The sequence below is a fragment of the Hippopotamus amphibius genome, chromosome 9 (assembly GCF_030028045.1).
Source record: "Hippopotamus amphibius kiboko isolate mHipAmp2 chromosome 9, mHipAmp2.hap2, whole genome shotgun sequence".
NCBI lineage: Eukaryota > Metazoa > Chordata > Mammalia > Artiodactyla > Hippopotamidae > Hippopotamus > Hippopotamus amphibius.
Window position 1 is genome coordinate 77183691 of NC_080194.1, and position 23750 is coordinate 77207440.

At 45.7% G+C, this 23750-nt stretch overlaps 1 protein-coding gene across 5 annotated transcripts in view; it reads right to left on the reverse strand.

Annotated features, from left to right (window-relative positions):
- NTM (neurotrimin) overlaps window positions 1-23750 on the reverse strand; it is a 926305-nt gene that overhangs the window by 11855 nt on the left and 890700 nt on the right. For all 5 annotated transcript variants that reach the window (XM_057749998.1, XM_057749996.1, XM_057749995.1 and 2 more), the window contains 3 exons: window positions 8865-8999; window positions 7331-7451; window positions 2475-2626 (listed from right to left, as the gene is read on the reverse strand). In XM_057749998.1, coding sequence (XP_057605981.1) covers window positions 2475-2626; window positions 7331-7451; window positions 8865-8999 — 408 coding nt within the window. The remainder of the gene's footprint in view (window positions 1-2474; window positions 2627-7330; window positions 7452-8864; window positions 9000-23750) is intronic.

The following is a 23750-nucleotide window of genomic DNA, read 5'->3' on the forward strand; positions in this document are numbered from 1 at the left end:
GGTCATTTGTGCAGCTTATGTGCGGGTTGGTGGCAAAATGATGCTAATTTAGCCGGCTCTCCGATGCTACAGGAGAATGAGCTTCATGACAAAGTTTGTATATTCTCATAAAGTAAATGCTGCTTTCCAGCCTGCCCAAGTTGGCTTGATGGCTCTGAGCTGAGGGGTCTTCTGATAATAGGAAATGACATGGGAAATTCCCTAATACCTTTCTATTTGTTAAAAGGTCTTACTGATAGTGGGCTGTGCTGTGTGGACCAGCCGCAGAGAGAGCCGATGCAGTGGAAACGCCTGTCTTGCCTGCTAACGGCATTTCATAGCCCCATGGAACTGCGCCGCCCAGCGGCACTCCTGTGATGCGCTCCTCAGAAATGCTCTCAAATGAGGCTAAAAACGTGGCTTCTGTTTGATTAAATTTGGAAAAATGCTCCAAACTTCTTCTCCCTCTTAGAGATTTGGTGTGTAAAGGCTCTGAGACCTCCTGTGTTAAAAAATCTCTCCAGATGGACCCTGTTCACTCATCTTTGTTGGACCCAGGCTTTCTAAACTTATCTGAATACATACTATCACTTTTGAACACATGTTTTTAGAGAGCCCCCTGGACTCCAGAAAGCTGGCAATTGTAGGACCGTCCCAAATGATGCCCAGGGTGACGTGCAGGCCGACAGGCCGATGGGGATGCGGGCAAGGGTTTGAACTGCCACACACACGGGTCTGCGGGAAGGAGCGGATTTGTGGCACGTGCGTCACTACACGGCTTGTCACAAATGCCAAGATTTCCCTCTTAAAGTTCACTTCTTCTCTCTCTTCTCATCTTAGACGGCTTAAGGGGAAGAGGCCAGGGGATGAGACAGCAGTGATAAAGCCAATTGCAAAACCATTTCATGCATCTGATTCGGATGAGCAAAGAGGTCAGAGGAGGGAGACTGTTTACAGAAACAAGGAAGGCTGTGGGTGGAAAGCAGGGAAGGCAGGGGAGAGCCTTGGATTTGCAAGGCAAGCGAAGGAGGGGGCCGCTCCTTCCTAATCACGGTCCTTCTGTTCGTGCAGGCAGACACCTGCCAGAAAGCCAAAAGGCTGACAAATGTGAGGGGCCATGATGACTGGCCCTGTGTGGGGGGGCGTCAGACACATCGGTGACTCTAATCACAGCTCTGCCCATTCGGGTCTGCCGGCTCTGGGATCAAGGGCAGGCTTCCCCTTCCCACCCTCCTGGATACAGCTGGGCTTTATTTTCAGTCCTGGGTAGAAGGGGGATGGAAGGCAACTTGGAAATAGAGACGGGACAGTGGGGAAGCACAGGTGGGCTATCGGGGCAGGCTGGGGCCACTGGGCCATGGATGGGATGTGGCGGGGCGTGGCGCGGGGCCAGGTGGGGCGGCGTGAGGGGTGGTACGTGAGGCTCTGGGATGATCTGGGAGTTCTCAGAATAAAAGGGATTGAGGTTCCTGGCAATTATCTGTCAACTTCCTCACTTTTCCCTCTCCAGGACACTCAAGAATGCTTGTTAACATGGGAGACAGGGAATGGATTTGAAAAATTCTAAGCTAACTGAACTTGTTGGGGCCTGGAAGGATTTGCCCCCAAAGCAACCAGAGATTAACCCTGTGGGCTACAGGGAGAATCTGCATCTACCCAGGGATGGAACCCATCACGGATGCCAGATGACACTTGGGCATCCAGACTCACTTCTGTGTAGCTGTTCTATCCACAGAAGTGCGACATATTGGGGTCCTAGAGGCAGCTTGTTTACTTGGTTCCTTTCCTTGTTTCTGGCACCAGTACAGTTGCTGGATGTGTAATGAAGGCACAGCAATTTGCCTTGCACAATTAGTCCTCAATAAATAGTGACTGAATGAATGAATGCATGAGTGATTATGGGACTTTTGTTGGGATGGGGGCTCGGTTGAACAGATAATACCTTAATCCCTCCAGACGACACCCTTGGACACAAATAGAGAACTAGGGAAACACCCATTTTCTACGTTAATTCTCCCTCTGGCACTAGTAGCACTCAGGATCCCAAGGCCCATGATTCTACTTTTATAAATACAATGCAGTTTCTCTTATGTCTCGATGGCCAGGAAAATTTCAGCAATGGTAACATTTCACACTCATCCAGGGAACAAGTGTGGAAACAGTGCACGTTCCTCTCTGGGCTCTTGACTATTAGACCCAGTTGTAATCCACACCGTCAGTTTAGGAGACACTGATGGGAAAAATACGTCACTTCAGTGTCCCCAGATCCTTTTCTCCAGTCTCAGTATAGAACGACACGCAGTGTCTACTTTCATACATGTGCTGGTCCTCTCTTCCTCTCTCTCTCTCTGCCCATCCCTGCTCTTTCTTGCCCTTCGCACCCACCCCTGCATAATTACCCCTGACTCTCTTCCAAGGCTCTGCTGCCCTTCCCTCCGAGCCCCTCCTCCACGCGCCCCTCCCTCTCTCTGTGCCCAGCCCGGGCTCTGCCTTACCGAACAGTGTGATGCTGGCGTTGGTGTGACCCAGCTTGTTGGAGGCCACACACGTGTAGTTCCCATAGTCGTGTTCAGAGACATTGAGGAAGATGAGTTTTGAGAGGAAAGGTCTGTTCTCCACTTTGACCCCCTTCTTTCCTTCGACCAGTCTGAGACAAACAAGAGACAGACCAAAAAGAGAGAGAAAGGAGATGGTTATATACATATTTTTTCTCATAAGGAAGAAGAGAGACTCTGGAATTAACGATCTTCCCTTTGCCCCCTTTTTGGCATCACTAGAATCCCCTCTTTTTTTGCATTCAACTATACAAGTTGGCCACAATGACGCATGTAACTGCATTTCTCTATTTTATGTGTGTGCCTGGAGACACTCCTGACACAATGCAGATATCCATCTCCCTATGCAGATATTGAAGTTCTCTGAAGGCAGGTGTCTTCACAAATATGCACCAGCTGTGTGCCACTCAGCCCAACGGATTCGCACGGCAGGTGCTCAGAAGTGTGGATGTAATTGACGTTGATGATGGTGATGAAGATGATGGTGGTGGTGGTGATGAACCAGAGAAATGAAAAACTCGGTTTTCAAGGAGGAGGAAAACCTGAGGGGTTTGAAAGAACGTTTTTCAAGCACCTGGGTGATAAAATTATCCCTTAAGAACTTGAGGCATTCTACAGACAATGCCTTATTTTGGGTTGTGATTAGGATAAAAGAATTGGGGATCGTTTTTATGTGAGGGGACTCTGAAGGGCCTGGCAGAGGTGCTCTGTCCAGAGTATTATAGCAACTCAGCCTGGGAGGGATTAAGGATGCCTGAGAATGCGACCCTACGTGGGCAGGACCACCTCCCCATGCTGCCTCACCCCATCGTGGAGCCCAGTGTGCCACAAGGGCTTATACCGACAGCTGAGGCCACTAAATAAAAGCCATGGAGAGTTAGTGGGGAGGACAACTGGGCATCTTTATTAGAAGCACAGACACCATTACAGGGCAGACAGAGAGGGAAAGCAGAAAACCGTGTTAGAGGTTGGTAGGGCTACGTCCTCCACCTTTGGAGGCTGTTAGGAGCAATTCCTATAGAACTTGCATGACTGCATGGAAATTACAAGACCAGCTCTCTTTTTTTAAAGAACTCTGGAATGTCCTATTTCAGAGAACGGGCTTTAAGCCAACCTTTTACTTTCCCTGAAATAATTTGTCTTCCTTGCCAGAAGCTGAGTCTATGCTACAGGAAAGAGAAATACTAGTGGGGAAAATCATCTTTCTGAATGGAGGATCTCAGGGAACTGGTCATAAACCTCGGCTGCTGTGAAGGGCCCGGCTGGAGCAAGCTGTGTAGACAGTAAAACATGTCAAGGTGGACGCCTATGGGGACAGGCTCGTGGGACACAAATTGGGGCAAATGGCTGGTACTGGAGTCATCAAACCAAGAAAGACAATATTCAAGGCAGAAATAGAAAGTAAAGCCCAGCAGGACAATGATGAGCGAATGCTTTGTAAACCATAAAATGTTATTCGAAATAATACATTTCTGTGGAGTTAGACATCCCAAACTCCTGCCTGTCCCTGGGCCACGTGTTTGGCAGAGACGTCAGCTGCTTTGTCCTCTGAAGATGTTGTCCCTGTAGGAGGACAGGACGGTTCTCTCCTTTGCCAAGACTTATGATCCCTGTGATGAGAAGAGCAGGATTCTGGCTTGGGTCCTAACCCAACATCTGTCTCCAAAGGTGTCAGAGCGGGATCGGAGGAACTTGCCTTGCTTTCCATTCTGTAGATTTTCATCTGGGAGCCTTTCTCTCTCCTAAGTGAGGGGCAGGGAACCAGCCTGAGTCCAGGGACTTTGTTAAAATGTGAGCACAGTCCAAACGGAATGAGGCATCCGGCTGTGCGGCCAGACGCCACTCTTCTATTTCCAGCTTGCTCTGTACATGCTGGTCCTCCAGGGGGTGCTGTCCAGAGAAGGCTCTGCAGCTCCCCCCACCAGGAGGCTTCTCTGAGCTCCTCAAGCATATTGATCCCATTTGCCATTCTGACCCATCTCTGGGCTGGGGAGGGAGCCTTCACATCAGAACCAAGCTGTGAATTAGATTTCAGCTCTGCAGTGGGGAGAGACACTTACCCCGAGCAGGTTCAGCTTGACAGCTCGGAAATGTCTTTAGCTAAAAGCAGAGTAGGGCGACCAGTGGTCCTCGGCAGCACTTTGCAGCTTCTGGGATGACGCTCTGTGTGGTCACACACCTCCCCATCCCACACCGCTGCTGAAAGCAAGCAGGACCCAGTGGGGCTCTGTGTCCCATTTCTTGATTACAGGAAATAGGCTTCATGCAGCCTCCAGGACCTTCCCTGAGTTCCAATGGGCAGGTTCAAACAGATGCTAATCAGGGAAGAAGGGGATGCAGAGACAAGGGAGGAGCAGTCAAGGAACCACAGTGCAGCCTTGGGGCAGGGTCCTGGTGCCCCCTCAAGGGATACACAGAACAGTATCTTTCAGCTGTTTTGCAGATACTGAAACCCCCACCAGGTGGGAGAAGTTAACTGTGTGCTGCCCACAAGCACGGAGACCTCAGACCGGCTGGAACCAGAAGGTTGATGATGCTGACTCCCACTTACCTCATCACCAGCCAATCAGAAGACTGTCCACGAGCTGATCATGCCCTCTTTGAACCATGACTATAAAACTCCTCACTACCCCCTCCAGGTCGGGACACACAGTTTTGAGGACACTAGCCTGCTGTGGCCCCCTTTGCCTGGCAAAGCAATAAAGCTGTTCTTTTCTACTTCACCCCAAACTCTCTGAGACGTACTTCGGCATTGGGGTACAGAGGCAAGATTCAACATCACTACCAGGTTTCAGCTTCTTAATGCCTTTCAATGGCTTGAGTCCCTTAGATGAGTGGTGCTTATTAAGGACAGGGTTCCCTTCCCTCTCCCTTTGATCTATTGCACACATGGTGGTGGCAGGCATCTAGTGGCTAGCACAGAGTCAAAAGAGATTTCTACCCTGAATTCTGAGAAAACTGCCTGCCCCCGTCACATGGACTCCTTTGATTTGCCTCATAAGTCCACTCATCTCACTAGGAATATGAGCTTGGGTTAGAGCTGATCTTCCCCCATGCAGGTGTATTCTGCCCTGGGAGACCTGCCTGGAGGAGGTGACCTGCCAGTGGCCCAGGAAGGACAGTCAGTGACAAGACTTCAGAGGCAGAGATGTTCTTCTCCAGCTGGCTGCCAAGAAGACAGACAACTCCATTCAATGGGAGGACACGGGGGAATAAATTAAGCAGCAAATGGAAACTTGAGTGAATCAACAAAGGAGAGAAAAGGAGTTGCCATGAGAAGGACTCACGACAGAGGAGGACACAGAGCCCTCTGAGCCAGGGGCTCTGAAAGACTCCCCCCCCCCCCCCCACCCACCCCGGTGACGCTGTCTGGCACTCTCCTCCTGGGAGAAGCCCGCAGCCCCCCTCCCCGTGCCACAACAGCTGTGCAGGGCAAGCCCTCTCGGCCTACGCCCATCATTGGCCATTTCTGCCTAAGGGCTAATCTTCTTTCCTCCACATATTTTAAGATTTTGTTTCCTCTACATTTTGCTCGCATTTTCATCCCATAAAGAATTAAAAAAAAACAGGATGCAGCTGATTAATTTTCATGAAGACCTGGACCATTGAAAGTTCAGGAATTTTCCCTGGAGTGCAATAGATATTATATGTTATTTGTCTTTCTCTGTCTGACTTCCTTCACTTAGCGTAATAATCTCGAGGTCCATCCATGTCGCTGCAAATGGCATTATTTCATTCTTTTTTATGGCTGAGTCATAGTCTGTTGCATATATGTAGTCTTCTTTATTCATTCCTCTGTCGATGGACACTTAGGTTGCTTGGCTGCTGTAAATAGTGCTGCTATGAATATTGCCTGGTCTCTTAAGAAAAGCATCCCAAGGCACTGCAGATGTTCTGACATGTGTGGGCAGCAGCTGGGTCTCTCCCAGCCTGAGTCCTGGCCTGGAATTGCTCACCTGCTCTCCTTCCCAAAGTTGTCCTTTTGTTGCTTTTTTCCCTCAGCTTCTCAGCCTCCGTCGCTCCTTCCTCCTCCTCTACCCACATACACCCCAGGGGTTTTCTGTATTGCTTCCTCCCCATTTTGACAAATGTGCTCTGACCATGGACAGCTCTTGCACATGTATTTGCTGTTCATCCACCTTAAAATAGCTCTTTGATAACAGTAATCACCGCGTTGCCTGGCTATCGCAGCCGCTGAACCCTACGCTAACGTGCCATTTGATAAATCCTCGTGCTGACAATCTTCCGTGAATCACGACGAACATCCTGACGGCGGCTTCGACAATGGGAGGGGACCTGCAGTGAAAGTACAAGCCGCGCACAAAAGGAGGCTAACTCGGGTCACGGCTGCTTTCACGCACCACCCCTGAGAGTGGCTGAAACTGGACCGGAGTCCTCAGCCACGGCTAACTTAGCACCCGGGAGCATTCCTGATGCCTTAATGCAAGCCTGAGAATGTGTTAAAAATAGCTGCAGGCAAAACACATTATTTTCTGGGCCTATAAAAAATTCAGAGGCTCTCCAAATTTCCTGGTGGCCCATCCTTTGAGATTTTGCTTTCCTTAAAAAATAGTTTTTCTTAGGCTTGTTGGTTGGTGAGTGACAGTTCTGCATGGCAACCTCACAAACATGGCTGAAGTTCATTAATATCAAGAAAAGACTCGTTTGTGTATTGTTTCTCCCTCATAGGCAGGAGGAGTTCAGGAGAGGACTTTGCTGGAATCCATTTCCATCCCTGTGGAATAAGGAACCTGGAAGAGCTTTCTTCTTCTTGGGGAAGGGGGAGGGGGCCTTACCTTTTGTCATCCTTGTACCACTGGAATTCTGCCGAGGGAACCGCGGAGGCTTCACACTGCAGGGTTCCTGTCTGTCCAACGGGAACACCTGTCCCCTTAGCTTCTGAAATGTACGGAGGATCTGCAGAGAGAAGACATCCTATAGCATCTCAAATGGCTCAGTCACTGACTTTGTTTTTCACACCTTACTCTACCTGTGGTCTCCACCATGTGCCAGAGAATAAAACCATCCCATATCATTCTAAGGAAAAGCTCACATGCGTTGCTTCTGCTCCCCTCTGGACAGAGGTGGAATGAGCAGGTATTCGGGCTTATTTCCTGTTTAATCTTTTCCACTTTCATAGGATGTTGCCACCCCATCCACCCTCTACCCCATGGGTTGAGAGTCAGCAACTTTAATCAGCCCCATAGACTGTCTGCACGCAGGTTCTTGCCAGAGTATATATAACCTTGAATAGTCAATTCCCATCAAAAGCTCAGTTATGAGAAATAATATTAATGGAGAATTGCCTGAAGGATATGCTGATCCGTCATTCTTGGAGGTGTTCTACACTGGACCCCTGAGTCGAGCCCGACCAACCAGACCTAAGTACTTGGCCTGCATTCATTCCAAGTCTTTGCCAAACCAGCCTTGATAAAGCCGACAGTTGCTTTAAAATGCATCATGAAAAACAGCCGCAACCAACTTGCTCTTCTATTTATTGCAAAAATATTGCATGTGATGTTGTTGTGCTCTATTTGTGGAGACCTTAAAGTGAAATTGTTTTTCGAGTCTCAGTACTAGAAACAGCAGTGTTTCTCCCAAGCAACTAATTTGTTTTTATCTTATGCACATAAACCTCAAACCAAATGATGTTTCCCCTCTTTGCTTTAGCAACTGGAAGCCAAATCCTGGACTCGCAACTGACCACTTCGGGGTATAAATTTTATGCACTGATTTACCCCTAGGTTTCACTTATTTTCCTACATAGGTTTTCCCTTTGCTTACATTTCCTTACTCTTTAGGTTAATCTTTATTAACCTTGTCATCTTATGTCACTTTAAAAATAAATCATGGTAGGGTACAAAAATAGTATCATGCTTACACCTATTTCCTTGCTTCTTAAAGTGCTTTGTGTTAATTAGGTTCAGTTTTAACAAAAACCTGGTATTTCCTCCATACACATGCTTTTTATTTTTATTTTTTTGCTCCCTATTAAGGAGATGACTGTCTAGAGAGTGAGGAGCTTGGTGACATTATGAGTAAAAGTATGGGAAAAACTGGGATTCAAAGACAAGTTTGTATAAATTATGCATTGAATGCATTGAATGATCTTTCAGGAATGTAAGTCAAGTTTGGGATTATACGAAATTACTTTCAGCTGCAATTTATTTGCTTTTAAAGAGTTTGGAATGGTTGCTCTCAAAAGCAGAAAATGGACAGCAAGGCTGCACTGTTTCCCACCCCAAGTCTGCAGTTGGCACTGCGGTCCAGCTCTCTGCGACAGCAGCAGCCTCACGCACATGCAGGGTGGGGGCTCCTGAGACCACTTACAGTTCACGGTGACCTTGACTCTCCGCACCACTGGGGCAGCCACGTCATTGGAGGCACTGCACTCGTAGTCCCCTGACTGCTCCCGTGTGATGCCCTGGATCTCCAAGTACTCATCCTCGCTCACAAAGCCCACAGCTGTGGGAGGAGGGGTGGTGAAATAGGAGAGAAAACACCAAAGGTACAAACTGAGAAAACAAAGCATGGAACGGTTACATCTGCAGAGAATCGTGCCACTTCTATGTCCAGATTCTGAGGATCGATGCCAACTCTCCCACTCTTTTATTGCTTCCATCACCAGCTTTTCCTTGGTTCCCCAATGGACCGGCTAAAATGTTTGTGTTCCTACCCAGACTAAGCACAGAGTCTGGAGAATTTCTCATCCTCAGTAAGTGACGAATAATGTTGACATTTACCCTGCTCGAATCTCACCAAGCATTCATGCTCTGGGGATCTGAGTTAGGCACCTTAGGTGAGTATTAACTTTCCGGTCTCCAGGTATCATTTAGGCTGAACCTTGAAAAGCAGAGCTGATGACTGCATCCTAGATCATGAATCCACGCAAAGTACCACACTAGCAGTTACACATACATACAGACCCCCACACAGCCACAAAAGGCAATGGAAATACTACTAAAATTAATTTAAGTTTCTGTTTTTAGATTTAGACACTCAATAAAATCAGCAGAAATCCACTTTCTAAACTTCGATCCACTGGAGCTCTTGGGTGCAAGATCCTGACCACAGATCAATAACGGGGACCCCACTCTCTAACCACAAACAGGGCAGAGAGGAAAGAGCATGAAGACAGGGCTGCGAATCACGCTGTCACATCTCCGTCCAAAGGCTCAGCCTCTCCACTGAAGATTTATGAATAATAGTAACAACCCTCCACCTACCCAACTTCTTCTCTGAGGTCTGGCCTTGAGCCTTTGATATGGACAGACCAGGACATTAATGCCTGCCAGACGGTTGTCACTGTTCCCTCCCAGAGTCACCCTAAGCGTTAGCCTCCTCGTGGAGAGACAGTGGACTATGAAATAACCATGCACAACCCAGGATCAGCCTTCCTCCTCTGTGCAATGAAGACAGTCAGCATGATGGTACAACTTACCACGTGATCTGGGATTGTTTTATGAGGAGAATGGGTGCTATTAATAGTTATTCTGGGACAACAAGCAGAAGTCAAGACTGTCTCTTGAAACCAGAAGACATGTTCCCTGGAATAACATACATTTAATCCTAACACATCATGGGGCTGTTTGCAGAAACGAGTGAAAACTAGTTACATGAAAGCACTTTGAAACGGTCATGTGCTGCACACCTATTGCTCTAGTTAGGACACCGTAATCTGCCTGGAGGCCCAGACTCGGGAGGGCCGAGGCTATGTTAACACCGGTGGGGGGGCCCTCATGAATGGGGAGGGAAGGGGCACAGTTCCTCCAGGTGATAAAACCCCTCCATAATGCCACCTGTATCTGCAGATGCAAAGCACACAAATGACAACAGGAAGAAACCAATATAATACAAAGAATTATGTGTGTGTATGTAAATTATGGTTGCATGTGTCCTGTGACCTTGCTAAGCTCACCATTTCTTTGTCAAGATAATAACAGGAGCAATGGCCATGACACACAAGACAACAGCTCTCTTATTCAGAAGGACCACTGCCTGCCTGGCGAGGCCAGTGCTCCTGGGTCATGATTAGTCTGTGTCACTGTCCAGAACTAAGTCCAACCTGAGCATTTCCCAGGTGTCTTCATGTCCTGTGGTGCCCACCCATGTGTGCAGAGACCCTCCTGCCTCGATGACCTACAGGAGAGCAAAAGAACAGCCTCTGCCTATTACAGCAAGCAAGCAAGAGTTAATAAATTCACAGGAAGACCAGGAAGAAAACAGGGTCCAAAAGTCCAGGATGTGGAGAAGACAGTCAACATCAATGTCAACCCATAGAGACACATGGTCCAACCGGTAAGAACCTCCTACTTGTCACAGCAGCCTTAATTGTCTCTGTTTCCTAAGTATCTTTAGGGGAAAAAGCACCAACCTCGATTTGAGGAAGGGTGGAGGAAATGAGGAGAAGAGGTTTAAATAAAGAGCTTGTGATTCCTTTTATGTTGTCATTGTTTATTTGCGCCCAACCTGTGCCTACATTTGTCAGATCTTCCCCGCTAGATGCTGTAATTACTGTGCAGAGCAACGCGGAGACCAGTGTCACACTTAATATTCCCATTAATTTTAAATGGTGGTCCTTGGTACATATGTGTGGCAATTGGTGTCATATTTTAATTAGGCTTGCCCTACACCATCTGAAATTAATAATGGCTCAAATTACCAGTGTAATTTATAAATTAACAGTGCCGTAGCATTAGGAAATAAATTAGCTCTGGACAGCTGTTTCTGGATTGAGCTCCAGTGTCAGAACAGTGACTGGTAGGACCTCAGATCTCCTGGGAGGCTGTGTACGACACCATCAAAGCAAGGAAACAAAACAATATAGGCTTCTCTGGTCTCTTGCTCTTCCCTCCAACTACAGACCATGCATCTGGTTTAATTCCATCATCCAAACACATTCTTGTATGACCACAGTAAGACTTACAGGAGCCAAGCTTGGATGAATTTGTTATAGGAATATCCAAATGGAGAAGTTGGGAAGAGAATTACTGTCAAAGACTGAAATGCAAGTACGTAAATATTAGGGCAATCACAGTCAAACACTTATCAAGTTTTTGGTGGGGACATGTGTGAAATTTAATATATTAATATCAGGCAATTTTATGTAGGGAAGGAAGTTAGATGGCTTAAGATTTGGGGAAAGCACATGTTCTCCACTGATCTAGATTTGTATTACCAGAGGGAAAGGATTTACACTTAAGTCATCCTGCAAAAACCGAGGAAGCTTAATTTTACTATTGTATGATCCCCAGACCAAATGTAGAATTATAGAAAAAGCTCAATTATTGCTCACTCATTGTCATAGGTACACTTTCTGATTAAATTGGGTAAGGCATATGAAAAGTAATACGTATACAGTAAAATGCTTTATACATTTTAGCTTTCATTGTCATTATTTTTACCTTTCTCCTCATATACTTTTTTCTCTGCTAGAAGAAAAATAGCAAAACCAGAGAGAAAACCAGTATAGATGTATATATAACAAATGAAAACCTGAATCACCAGAAATGAGGTCCCTATAGGTACTACTTTCACAAAGGAATAAAAAAGAAAAAAACAAAAAAAACACCACTAAACTGATATCTGAACTTACAGAGTTAATGATTTAAGGAACGTTTTCCTTTAATAGCATGTGTACTCTGGCTATGAACTGATCAGTGCCTTGTCACTTGAATGGAAAACTTACAAAGAATATTGGAAGGGAAAAAAAAAGAAAAACAGATCAACAGAGCTAGGACATAGGCTGACTTTAGTAGAATTACCTAGAATAGCTGTTTGAATACAGAACTTTAGATGACACTCATACCTACTAAATTAGAATATTCTGGGATGAGGGGTTTTAATAATTCTACTAGGAAACTCCTATGTATAGTCAAGTTTTGGAATTAGGGATTTAGGTCAATCCTGTATTTTTCATGAAGGAAACTGAAGCTTAAAGGATTCCATGATCACACATGCGGCTAGTGGCAGCACACCAGGTCTCCTGATGTCCCTCACACTGATCCTGCAGCTATAATAGTGTTTTCTAATGGTGTTTTATGCTGTGTGCACTGGTCTTATTTTCCCATGCAATTGAAACTCTTTGACAGCAGGGACCATGTCTTGAGCATCTCTGGCTCTCAAGGCACCTAGGAAAGTAGTTTACATAATTTCGAATTTGTCAGCTTCTTATTAATAAACTGATTGACCCACAGACTCAGAACTACAGGCTGAATTCAACTAAAAAAAAAAAAAAAGTCAGGGACTCTGTTGCTCACCCAACCCTCATGTGGCTCTGTTTGCAAGACAGTGCCGCTGTTGGTAACTGTTCTTAGCAAAATATTTGTACTTCCTGACTTTAACATATATCATCACAGCTAGTGTTCTCACAGAAGACTTTCTTGAAACATGTGATTTAAAAAGGTTTATCGAGTGTTTAGTATAATTTATATTTAGTCTTGGGGCCAATTATTCCCTCAGGGGGAATGCATCCTTAATTTAAAAATGGAGATCAATGAGGAAGTGTGATTTCTCTAACAGAATTTGTTTTGCAGCTGACTTTTCAGGAACACAGCTATTTCATTAAGTAGAATCTGACAATCCAAGCAGTGAAATGAAGCAAGTTGGAGACGTGACCACATCTGCCCCCAAATCCCCAAAGAAGCTCCACTCTCTCCCGAGGACTTAGCTAAGCAGTTCATAATCCATCGAAGGACAAAAACTGCCCTGTGTAATACTCCTTTGGAAAAGAAAACCCCAAGTTTCTGAGTTCACAGATTGGGCTTTAAAATCTTTATAACTGAAAATAATAATAACCACGATTATCATTTTTTTTTTTTGCACCCAAGAAAATCTTGTCGGAAGAACAGCTGTAGCTATTGGAGAGGAGAGGACGCAGCTGTCTCCTTGCTTAATATTTTTATGGCATGTACACCAGTTGCGATAAAAAAATCACTGGACCTCAGAAACTGGAAAAAAAAAAATACAGAACATAGAATTCCAGAATTCAAAAGTTGAACGAATCATTTTAAAAATGTAGTTAAATACTGTGAGTAGTATAGTCCTAGTGTAGCCCTCTGGACTCTGCTCCCCTTTTCCCTCTCAGGTTGCATAGGGTGTTCCTGTTCAATCTGGGCTTCGAGGAGAGTTGTTTACAGGACAGATCGGATGGTGTCCATCCAAGGTGCCTCGATTTTGAGCTGACCAGCATGGAAAGTTTTGCGCTTTGATGGAGGAAGACATGATTTTGTGGACCAGGGAGGTCTGGTCCACAAAAGCATCATGATAGAAGCACGGTTAGTATTCCTCAACAGCAGCCCTTACAAACCAGAGGGACCAGTCTGAGGTCTGAGGGAGGAGTGGTTAGGGCCAGAACCACAGAAGATGTGTTCACGGAAGACACTAAGGTGGGTGATGCTGCTGTGAGATCAGAGGTCAGCACCTGCCGATGGGCTGCGGAAGTTCTTCCTCATCCTGCCCCCGCTGGGAACTCAGAGCAGCCTGAGGCCCTGAGCCTCCCTCAGAGCAGACGTCTCACTCTGCCAGCAGAGGTAGTGGTGAGGGGCTGTGTGGAGGGACCTCCAAGAACTAACCAGACGTAAAGCCGAGGGTCTGCAGGCGTGAAGATGGGCCCTCAGAGCCGCCTTAACCTGGCACTGGGGGAATCCTTGTGCTGAGGGACCAGGCTGGGGGCACGTGGGCTCCACACAAAACCCACACAGCAACATCTGCTGTGACAGGGTGAGACGATCAGTGTCCAAAAGCGTTTCCAAATATAATGTTAATTATTGTTGACTTACCTACACAAGATAGCGTCTGAGGGTCTGATATTCAGCTGGAACAAAATGGTTGAAGGGTTGATCGTGACTCTTAGCCCAGCTGGGCCCTGGCTGCACTGTGGGTGGTGCTGAGTTCCTGTGGCCGCACAACGGACCCTGAAATCCTCTTAGCTGATGGTTCACTCTTCACGCTTCAGATTTCTCCTCTTTAAAGTGGGAACAAGACACCACCTTATAGGGGGACCGTGAGTATCAAGTATGTGTAAAGTGCTTAGCACATGGTAACCTCTTAATAAGTGGCAGCTCTTGTGATTATTCTTACGGATCCCACAACTCAGTTTCAGCACATGTTAATAATACTCAAGATCCTTGATACAGGAAAATCTCAGTGTGAAAATGAAAGAAGAGTCAGATCTCTGCTTTTGCAGTAGGGTCTTAATAAACTTTACAAAAGATTCACCGCAGATCCTGTAACTAGAAAGTTCTACTCCATTTACTTAAAATAGGATTTGATTTACAAGGGATACACTTCTTCTAAGAAAGTGGGTGCAGCTGCATAGCCCATGTGAGACCAGCTGAGGGCTTGAAAAAAATATCTAATTTCACAACTAAGAATAAGAGGATACAAACCTATTACATACATTTTATATATATGTATATTTTTTCCTTGACCTATCCTTTGGGGGCAGATAGCAAGGCTGGTAGAAAGGGGAGTCTGATGATCTCTCCAAGAATGAGTGAATTAAAGAGATCTCTTTCAGAGGAAAGTTCTGGCGGTCCCAGCCCATTATTTTTCCTGCTCTCACGTTGAGGTACAGCTTCAAACAGTCGATGAGAATATTTCATATCAAACACAGGGGCCAGTGCTGAGGAGGGGGATGGGCTGAATTGTCCTAAGCTGCTGGCTTCCTTTACAGGTGAGGAGTCTTCCTTACACACGTCACAGTTGGTTGCTGGTGAGCAGAGCTGAAGTCTTGGAGGGCATGTGTGGCAGTGCCCCCACGCTTTGCCTGTCTGCCAGACTCGGAGCTGTCTCTACTGCATGTGGGTTTTTCTTAGACCTGGGAAACTTATGTCCTCATTTCCCTCAGTCCTCCTCTCCCCCCACAGAAGATAGATTCCCCCAAACCTTCAAATTAATCTATTAAACTGATTCCATCATAAAGCAGTAATTAGAGATTCAATTAAAAATTATATAAACTGATGTCAACAATAAATTGTAAGACTATCTAGAGCATCTCTCTCTACCTACCAGTCTATCTATATTATCTATCTATCTATCTATCTATCTATCTATCTATCTATCTATCTATCATCATCTATCTACCTATCTATCTATCTATCCAGAGACAAAGGTAACAGCAAAACACTTAGCATAGATCCTGACATATATTACTATATTACCAACTGTAAAATAGATAGCCAGTGGGAAGTTGTTGTATAACAAAGGGAGTTCAACTCGAGGATGGAAGATGCCTTAGAGGACTGGGACGGGGAGGGTGGGGGGGGGAGTCAAGGGAGGGAGGGAATATGGGGATATGTGTATAAAAACAGATGATTGAACTTGGTGTACCCCCCAAAAAATAATAAATAAATAAATAAAATTTAAAAAAAAAGAACTAATTTGACAGTTGAAACCAAATATAATTATTTTTTCAATATGTATAAATATGCATACATGAAATGTAATATTTTATGATACATAGAAAAGGAGAATTCCCTTAATTTCTTTTTTTTTTAATTTTATTTATTTATTTATTATTTTTTTGGTTCCCTTAATTTCTTAAGTGGGACATTTCCTGGGAATCACCTTTAGTTTTGTATTAAGGAGGAGCTGTAGGGACTTTCCTTGTGGCGCAGTGGTTAAGAATCCACCTACCAATGCAGAGGACATGGGTTCGAGTCCTGGTTGGGGAAGATCCCACGTGCCATGGAGCAACTAAGCGCATGCACCACAGCTACTGAGTCTGCGCTCTAGAGCCTGCAAGCCACAACTACTGAACCCATGTGCTGCAAGTACTGAAGCCTGTGCACCCTAGAGCCCATGTTCTGCAACAAAAGAAGCCACTGCAATGAGAGCCCTCGAACTGCAACGAAGAGTAGCCCAGGCTGGCCACAAACTAGAGAAAGCTCATGCGCAGCAACGAAGACCAAATGCAGCCAATAAATAAATAAATCTTTTTTTAAAAAAAGGAGGAGTTGCACCCCAAAACACAATTATATGAACATGAGCCCTTTGCGCCCCACCCAGCCAGGTCCTGTGCATCTCTGAGGCCCATCCCTTCCCTTAACAACAAGTTGTCTTTGCAGGCGTGGCTCCAGCAGCTGGCTGGGCCCTCGGAGCGTGTGCTCTTCTGCTGCCTGCCTTTTCACGAACACCCCCAGCTCAGTTTTGCACGCAGACCCTCTATTACGGGGGATGATTTCAAAGTCAGAAAGCACACAGCTGGATGTTTGGAGCTTGGAGCTTGGTTTGCAGCTTGGTGTCTGGAACCTGGGTATTTGCAGTGGTGCAGCTGATGGCTGCTAAAAAAATATAAAAAATAAATAAAGAAATCAGCTTTTGATTTGTAAACTCAGCCAATTTGATCTGAAAGACATTGATAGGGGATAAATATAGAACTCTGCAGTGTCATATTACCTCGTACGTTGGCTGTTTGCTTTCTCTTTCTCTAAATCCCTGGAGATGTAAGCCAGGACTGAGTGCTGTGGGATGTGAAGTTGCTTTGAAATTCCTTGTCCAGATTAATCTAAGGGAATTATTTTTCTTAAGAGGCCCCTAACAGGTTAAGGTTCCTGGCTCCGTCGTGCACACAAATGGTCAGAAGTCCACTTGCAGGGAGTCACCTTAGCCACCTGGTCCTGAGCTGTCTTGGGAAAGCAGGGCCATCTGTACTTTAGCCATGAAGACAATTTCTGGATTAAGAACAGGAGTCCTTATCTGAGTACTGTAGCACTCCAACCCTAGGGGTTTCTGGATCTCAGGAAATGACATCACGTATGTGTGCCTGTGTGTGTGTGTGTTTTCCCTAATGAGAGATTCTATTTCTTTCTGAAAAGGGGTCTGAAAGGAGCACAGGACACAAAAAGATTCACATCAACCTTTCTAAGGTCCTGTGGTTCATCTCCCAGTGACTGTACAGGATCAAGTCTCTATCAATCCCCAGCCTTGCAAAGAAAAAAGAGAAAACTCCTCAAAATATAACTGATGATCAGAAAAAGGAATAACTCTAGGAGTAAAGCACAGCCTTGCGTATGTTTCATGAAATATTTTGTGGAGGATGAAAAGTGAAGTAACTTATAAATCATCCTTTTGAAGAATAGGTATGCAGATCTGAGCAGTGCTTTGTTCACCAAATGAGGGGAGTTCTCCTACCACCAAGACTTAGGATGAAAGGCGTGCAGTGTGCAGTGGTCTGCCTATTCCCCAGAGACCCTCGACCACTGGCAATCAACCAGAGGCCTGCGGGACACAGAGGAAGGAGGCAGCAAGGCTTTCCCTCGGGTGCAGAGCAGAAGGAAGGCTTTCCCGAAGAATCCCACATATTGGTGACTGTACCAAGTAAACACTCAATGACAAAATGACTGCTTGGGGGAAGGGAGAGAGAAGAAAACCTGGTGTGGGGTCAAATCTATAGTTAAGATAATCTCATGAGTAAACTCAGATCAGATGGAAATGCCAGCCTGCACTTCTGGTTGGCCTGGGTCAGGGGTGGGACACAGGCAGCCCACATGTGTAGAGGATGACTCAATACCCTGTGGACATGCCCATAGAGTAGCACGAAACCTGATGATGTAGGGTCATTTGGGTGCAGTGAAAAAGGGAAGCATGATGAAAACCTCTGTATGTACCAGATTTGATTACAGCCTTTGAACATATTTAACATAATAGAATTTGTGCAAATAGTTCTCAAACTGTATCCACCACCAAAGCTACTCGCTACCAAATCACACTGGCTGAAACACGTGCATGGCCCTGCCCACCTGCCTGGGACTGCCTCCCACCTCTGTTCCTAATGTTCCTCTACACACAGGTGGGCCTTCAATCCTGTCACGTAGATGTGAAGAGAGAGGGCACAGAAAGCAAGAGTTGATTTACTCTTTCATTAGTTCCACTGCTATGGTTTCCTTCTCTCTCTTTTCATTTCACACAAAAGCTACACGTAGGCACGCACACCTGCGTCCAGACAAAACGCAAAGTATGAAAACAAGACAACCATGATTTGTCAGAACAAACATTGTGCTTCTGAGCCCTGATTGTGGCTCTTTCTCTTGGGAATTACGTCGCCTTGAGTGACTCACTGAGCCCCAGTTCCCTAGTGAAATGCGGGTACGTTTTTATTCCTGCCTCCTAGGTTGGGTCTGAGAATTAGATAAGAGAATTTGAGCAAATGCACAGAAGAGTGGCTGACACATGAGAGATGGTCCCTAAATGTCAGAAGGAACAGGCTCTAGGAGGAATTTGGGACACTCAACCCCTATGTAATGGCATTTTATAGGGTCCCCTCCTCTGCTACCTCTGTCTCCTCCCCTTGGTCAGTCTATACTCTGAATCCCATTCTTGCATCTTAAATGACCAGCTCTGCTCCCAATTTCCACATCCACATCATCACTCCAGGATGATCTGCTGACCTCTGTGCCTGGAACTGCCTCAGCTGTGTCTCCCAGACACCCTGGGCTGAATTATCACTTTGCCCCTCAAACCTGCTCTCACTGCTGTGTCTGCTAACCTCTGCTAGTGGCAGGGCTACCTCCCCATTCTCCTAAGATAAAAAATAGTCACGTTTGATTCCTCCTTTTTCACTCACTCCTCACCTTCAATCAAATCCAGTGGTTTTTACCCCCTTTACCATTTTCAAATCTATTTTCTTCTTTCCTTCGTCACTGTTAACTATGTTAATTCAGCCCCAGTTATCTACTCCGGATTATTACAATCCCATCTCTACTGATCCTCCAGCCTCCAGGTTATTACATTTACTATTGATGCCCAAACAATTGCAAAAAATAAAAATCCATCTCGCCACATCTTAACCCCTTGTACTGCTCCACTCCTCCTTCCAAGCTGACTCTTGTCTCCATCTCTAGATTCTTCTGTTGTCAGCTCCCTTCTCCTCTCATCCACTAGATGCACCAGGGAAGTTCTTACAATACTGAGCTGTTTATCTGTGCCTTGCAACCTCTCCTTCTTTGCCTGCAAAACCATCTTAGGTATCACTGCTTTGGGAACCCTTTCCTGACAATCAAAATTCCTTACCTCCTCTCTACCCAGTTTATTCTTTTGCTTCTAGTGTTGCACTAATCACACTGCACTGTTATGTAATTGCATATGTTTACCCCACTCAAATTTATAAGTGAGAAGGGGCTCTTATTTATCTTTATCTCTAATACGTACAGCAGCGTTGAACACACAGAAGGCACCAAATGATCATATGGTCAAAGACTGAGTGAATGAATTAACTGACTATAATTCTGGTGGCTGGTCTGACTCTCATAATGAACTATTCAAACCTTCTTGGTGACTTTTAAGAAAACAGCAGATATCTATCTTTTAAGGTTTTGTTTTTCTTTTCTTTTTTGATAAAGGGCTGGACACATAAATAGACTTTTCTAATCTCCTAAGGTTAAATAATTTTATTCCACATTTCCTAAGGGGGACTAAAAAGCCTTCATCAAGCTAGACCTAGAGTGAATAAGAAAAGAACTTGGTTTGGCCATCTCCACAAATACCCTTCATTAAAAGCTCTTGTAGCTAACACCCCTGCTTCCTCCAAATGAGTGAGGATGCAGTGTGTTTCAGAAGTGTCTAATCAGAAGTGTCTCAGAGAGCTTTCTTATGTCATCATCAATTTGGTTGCATTTTTTTTCCAAGTGGAATCAGCTTGGTGATTCAGCTCTGTCTATATGCAATTAGTAGTGGAATGATTGCAGGGAACGTGATGAGGCTCTTTACCTTCCTGGGATGGGCAGACAGGGAAAAAGCACTGCCGTCCACACAAAATGGGCCTCTGCAGAGGCACGGGCAGCCTCCGCAGCAGCAACACGAACATAGGAGCTCTATGCAAGGAATGGGAGCTGGTTATTGGCGATGGGGAGGCAAGGAAGGGCTTGAAGTTGAACTTGACCTAATAGGGCAAAACCATGCGGGAGCATCAAAAGCTCCCTGAGAAATCCCGGCACCTGCTGCAAGGGGTGGACAGCTATAATGCACAGAGGTGAACAAGCATCCCCCATCTCACCTGCGCTCACGTGACTGCCCCACCCTCCTTCCTTCTCAGGGTCCTGGGGCTTTGCCTGCGCTGACGGTGCTGAGTTCTTTGCATCTCTGCCTGTCCCCAGCTGCTCTGCTTGAATTGCATTATCTCCCACCCCCTGGTCTCCTTCCAACCTAGTCACTCTCTTCCTTTTCCACAATTCCATGAGATGGGATAGAGGAGCACTTTTGTTTGATCACCAGCAAAAATGTCATTGGTCTTTGAAATGAAAAATCTAACAACAGGTAAATGAGGGGCCACAAGTTACTCTTTATTCCTGTTCTAATTCTCTGCTTCAGGAGACTTACTGTTACATCTAAGACCTGACTGCTAGCACCTTCCAAGGAGCTCATGAATCAACCAGCGGAATCAGCAGCCGGTGAAGAAAGGGGACAGAGAGAGACAGAGAGGAGAGTAAGAGACAGACAGAGAGAGAAGAGGGAGAGAGAAAGATGGAGAGAGAGCCAGAGCATAAGCAGATGATAAAATGACATGTGAAAGCAGGCAGAATGCAAGTGTCTGTGGAAGGCAATCGCTCAGTTGTTGAGGTAAATCTGAAGCTGGCTCCCATGGCTACTGTGCTCTCATCAAAGCTCAAAGCCATTGTCAGCCTGGTAGAAGTACTTGGCTGTAACCATTCTTGTATGAAGCCTGTGGGAACAGCTGGCTCAAACACAACCTGAGTGTCCTACGATGCTTTGAAGACCCCAGCATTGGCCTGAGGAAACTCTCTTCTCCAGGAGGCCCACATAACAGATCCGCTAGAATAGGGTCAGCACACTTTTTCTGTTAAAAAAGCATGTGGCCAATATTTTAGGCCTCACAAGCCCTACAGCCTCTGTAGCAACTACTGAGCTCTGCTGCTGTCATGCAAAAGCAGCCACAAGAATATGTAAATGGGCCAGGGTGACCAGATTCCAGTAAAGCTTTATTATGGACAATGACATTTAAATGCCACATCACCTTAAGGTGTTACAAACTATTCTTCTTCCTTTAATGGACATTCAACTATTTAAACATGTGAAAAAAATTCTTTTCAGGGCATGCAGAAAACAGGTGGCAGGCTGGACTTCGTCCATGGGCTGCAGTTTGCTGATCTCAATGGACACGTCTGTCCTCTCCAGCCGCCTCGAATTCCCTGTTGTCTCCACGTCACACTGTTTCCTAAATCCTTTCCTCTGCCTCAATACCATGCTCTTCCAAACCCTCCAGTCCTGCACTCTGGAACCTGCCCTGCATGATCCCTGATGTCCTCCCGTTCCTCTTGGAGAGACACCTTCCCGTCACTGTCATACTGAGTCTAGGAAAATGGATTCCGGTGCAGACCGGTCCTGTCCACTGGAGGCTAAGGATTTATTTTATTCTTTCTTGGTATCTTTGCTCTGCCATGAAACTTCTAGACCCCATCTTTTTTTTTTGTTTGTTTTTTGGCTGCACCACATGGCCATGTGGGATCTTAGCTCCCCAACCAGGGATTGAACCTGCGCCCCCTGCATTGGAAGCGCAGAGTCTTAGCCACTGGACTGCCAGGGAAGTCGCTAGACCCCATCTTTTAAAAACCCTGTGCCTCTCGTAGCATCCAAGTAATTGCACCCTGCCCTTCTTCACCACATCTCTGCTCTCTCCTGACCTCCAGGGGATTCCTTTTTATTCACCGAGTACTCTTGCTCCTGACCTAGACTCTTCATCTCCATCCCAACTCCAACTATCATTCTCCATGACGTGACACCTGGAAATATATCTCTCCAAAAGCTGATTCCCACTTTTCTGATCTCCTTATCTCCAAGGAGTCTTCCTCTGCTCACTTCAGTGGCCTCCTCCACACTGACACCTGGAACTTGTCAGAAACTGTGCCGCCTCCAGAGTCATGAATTTGAGCATCTCACTCTGTCCGGGACTTCCCATCTTTGCCAAAACATTTGCTTAGTGACTTTATGGAAACTATTATTTTACTTCATGGAGGCCTCACATCCACCGACCCTTTGACATCCCTTCTGATGAAACTTAGCTTTTTAGGACTCATCGGTAATTTCTAACTGGAAAATACCTTAAACAACTTCACTTCTACCTGTATATGTTCCACTAGCCCCAGGAATCCCCATTCTAGATGGATCCAAATCTCTGTCTTCTCTGGGTCTGCTCTGGAAGCATCACACAAACACACAGCCCGGCTCCACCAGACATTCCTGAGCTCTCATCTCTGAATTCTGCAGTGCTTCTCTCAGAACCACACACTCAAGGTTTATTTTTTCCTTCTTCAGTCTCGTCAGACACATGGTTACCTTTCCATCTATGTTATTACGCCCTGATCATCTGCTGATGAGGGTGGTGGGGGACCCAGAAAGCATCAAGACATCAGATAGGCATCACTCAGTTTCTCATGATCAAGTCTACAGTCCTCTATGTCTGTGCTTGTCACCTCATTGTCCCCTAAGCTCTAGAACACTTAGGTTTTGTGACCCATCACTGCAGTCACTCACGGACAATGCCCTCAACTTCTTCTCCTCTATTCCTGTGCCACACTGGCTAATAGGACAGCTGTCTGTCTCTCTTCCCATAAAAATGCCAATTCCTCCTTCTGATCTGTGCGTTTTTTCCCTTCTCATCTTTCAAAGACTTCACTCCATCAGTTACCTCTACTTTCTCCTACACCTTCATCTGCTTTTTGCTCTACTACAGGGGTCCCCAACTGCCGGGCTGAGGACCGACAGTGCCCGCGGTCCATTAGGAACCTGGCTGCACAGCAGGAGGTGAGCGGCGCGCGAGTGAGCTGAGCTTCACCTGCTGCTCCCCATCGCTTGTGCTACCGCCTGAATCATCCCTCCCCTCCCCCTTCTGTGGAAAAACTGTCTTCCATGAAACTGGTCCCTGGTGCCAAAAAGGTTTGGGACCACTGCTCTACTAGACCCTCCCCATGGATGTTCTTCCCTTACTGTCTCCTTCTTCCTCAAAGATTTTTTAATTGAGGTATAATTGACATATTAGCTTTAGGTATATAAAATAATAATTCAATATTTGTTTATATCACAAAGTGATGACCACAGTAAGCCTAGTTAACATCCATCACTATGTATAATGAGAATTTTTTTTCTTGTGATGAGCAATTTTAAATCTGCTCTCTTGGCAGCTTTTAAGTATGCAATACAGTATTGTTAACTGCAGTCCCCATGCCGTACATTACATCCCCAGGACTTTATTTTATAACT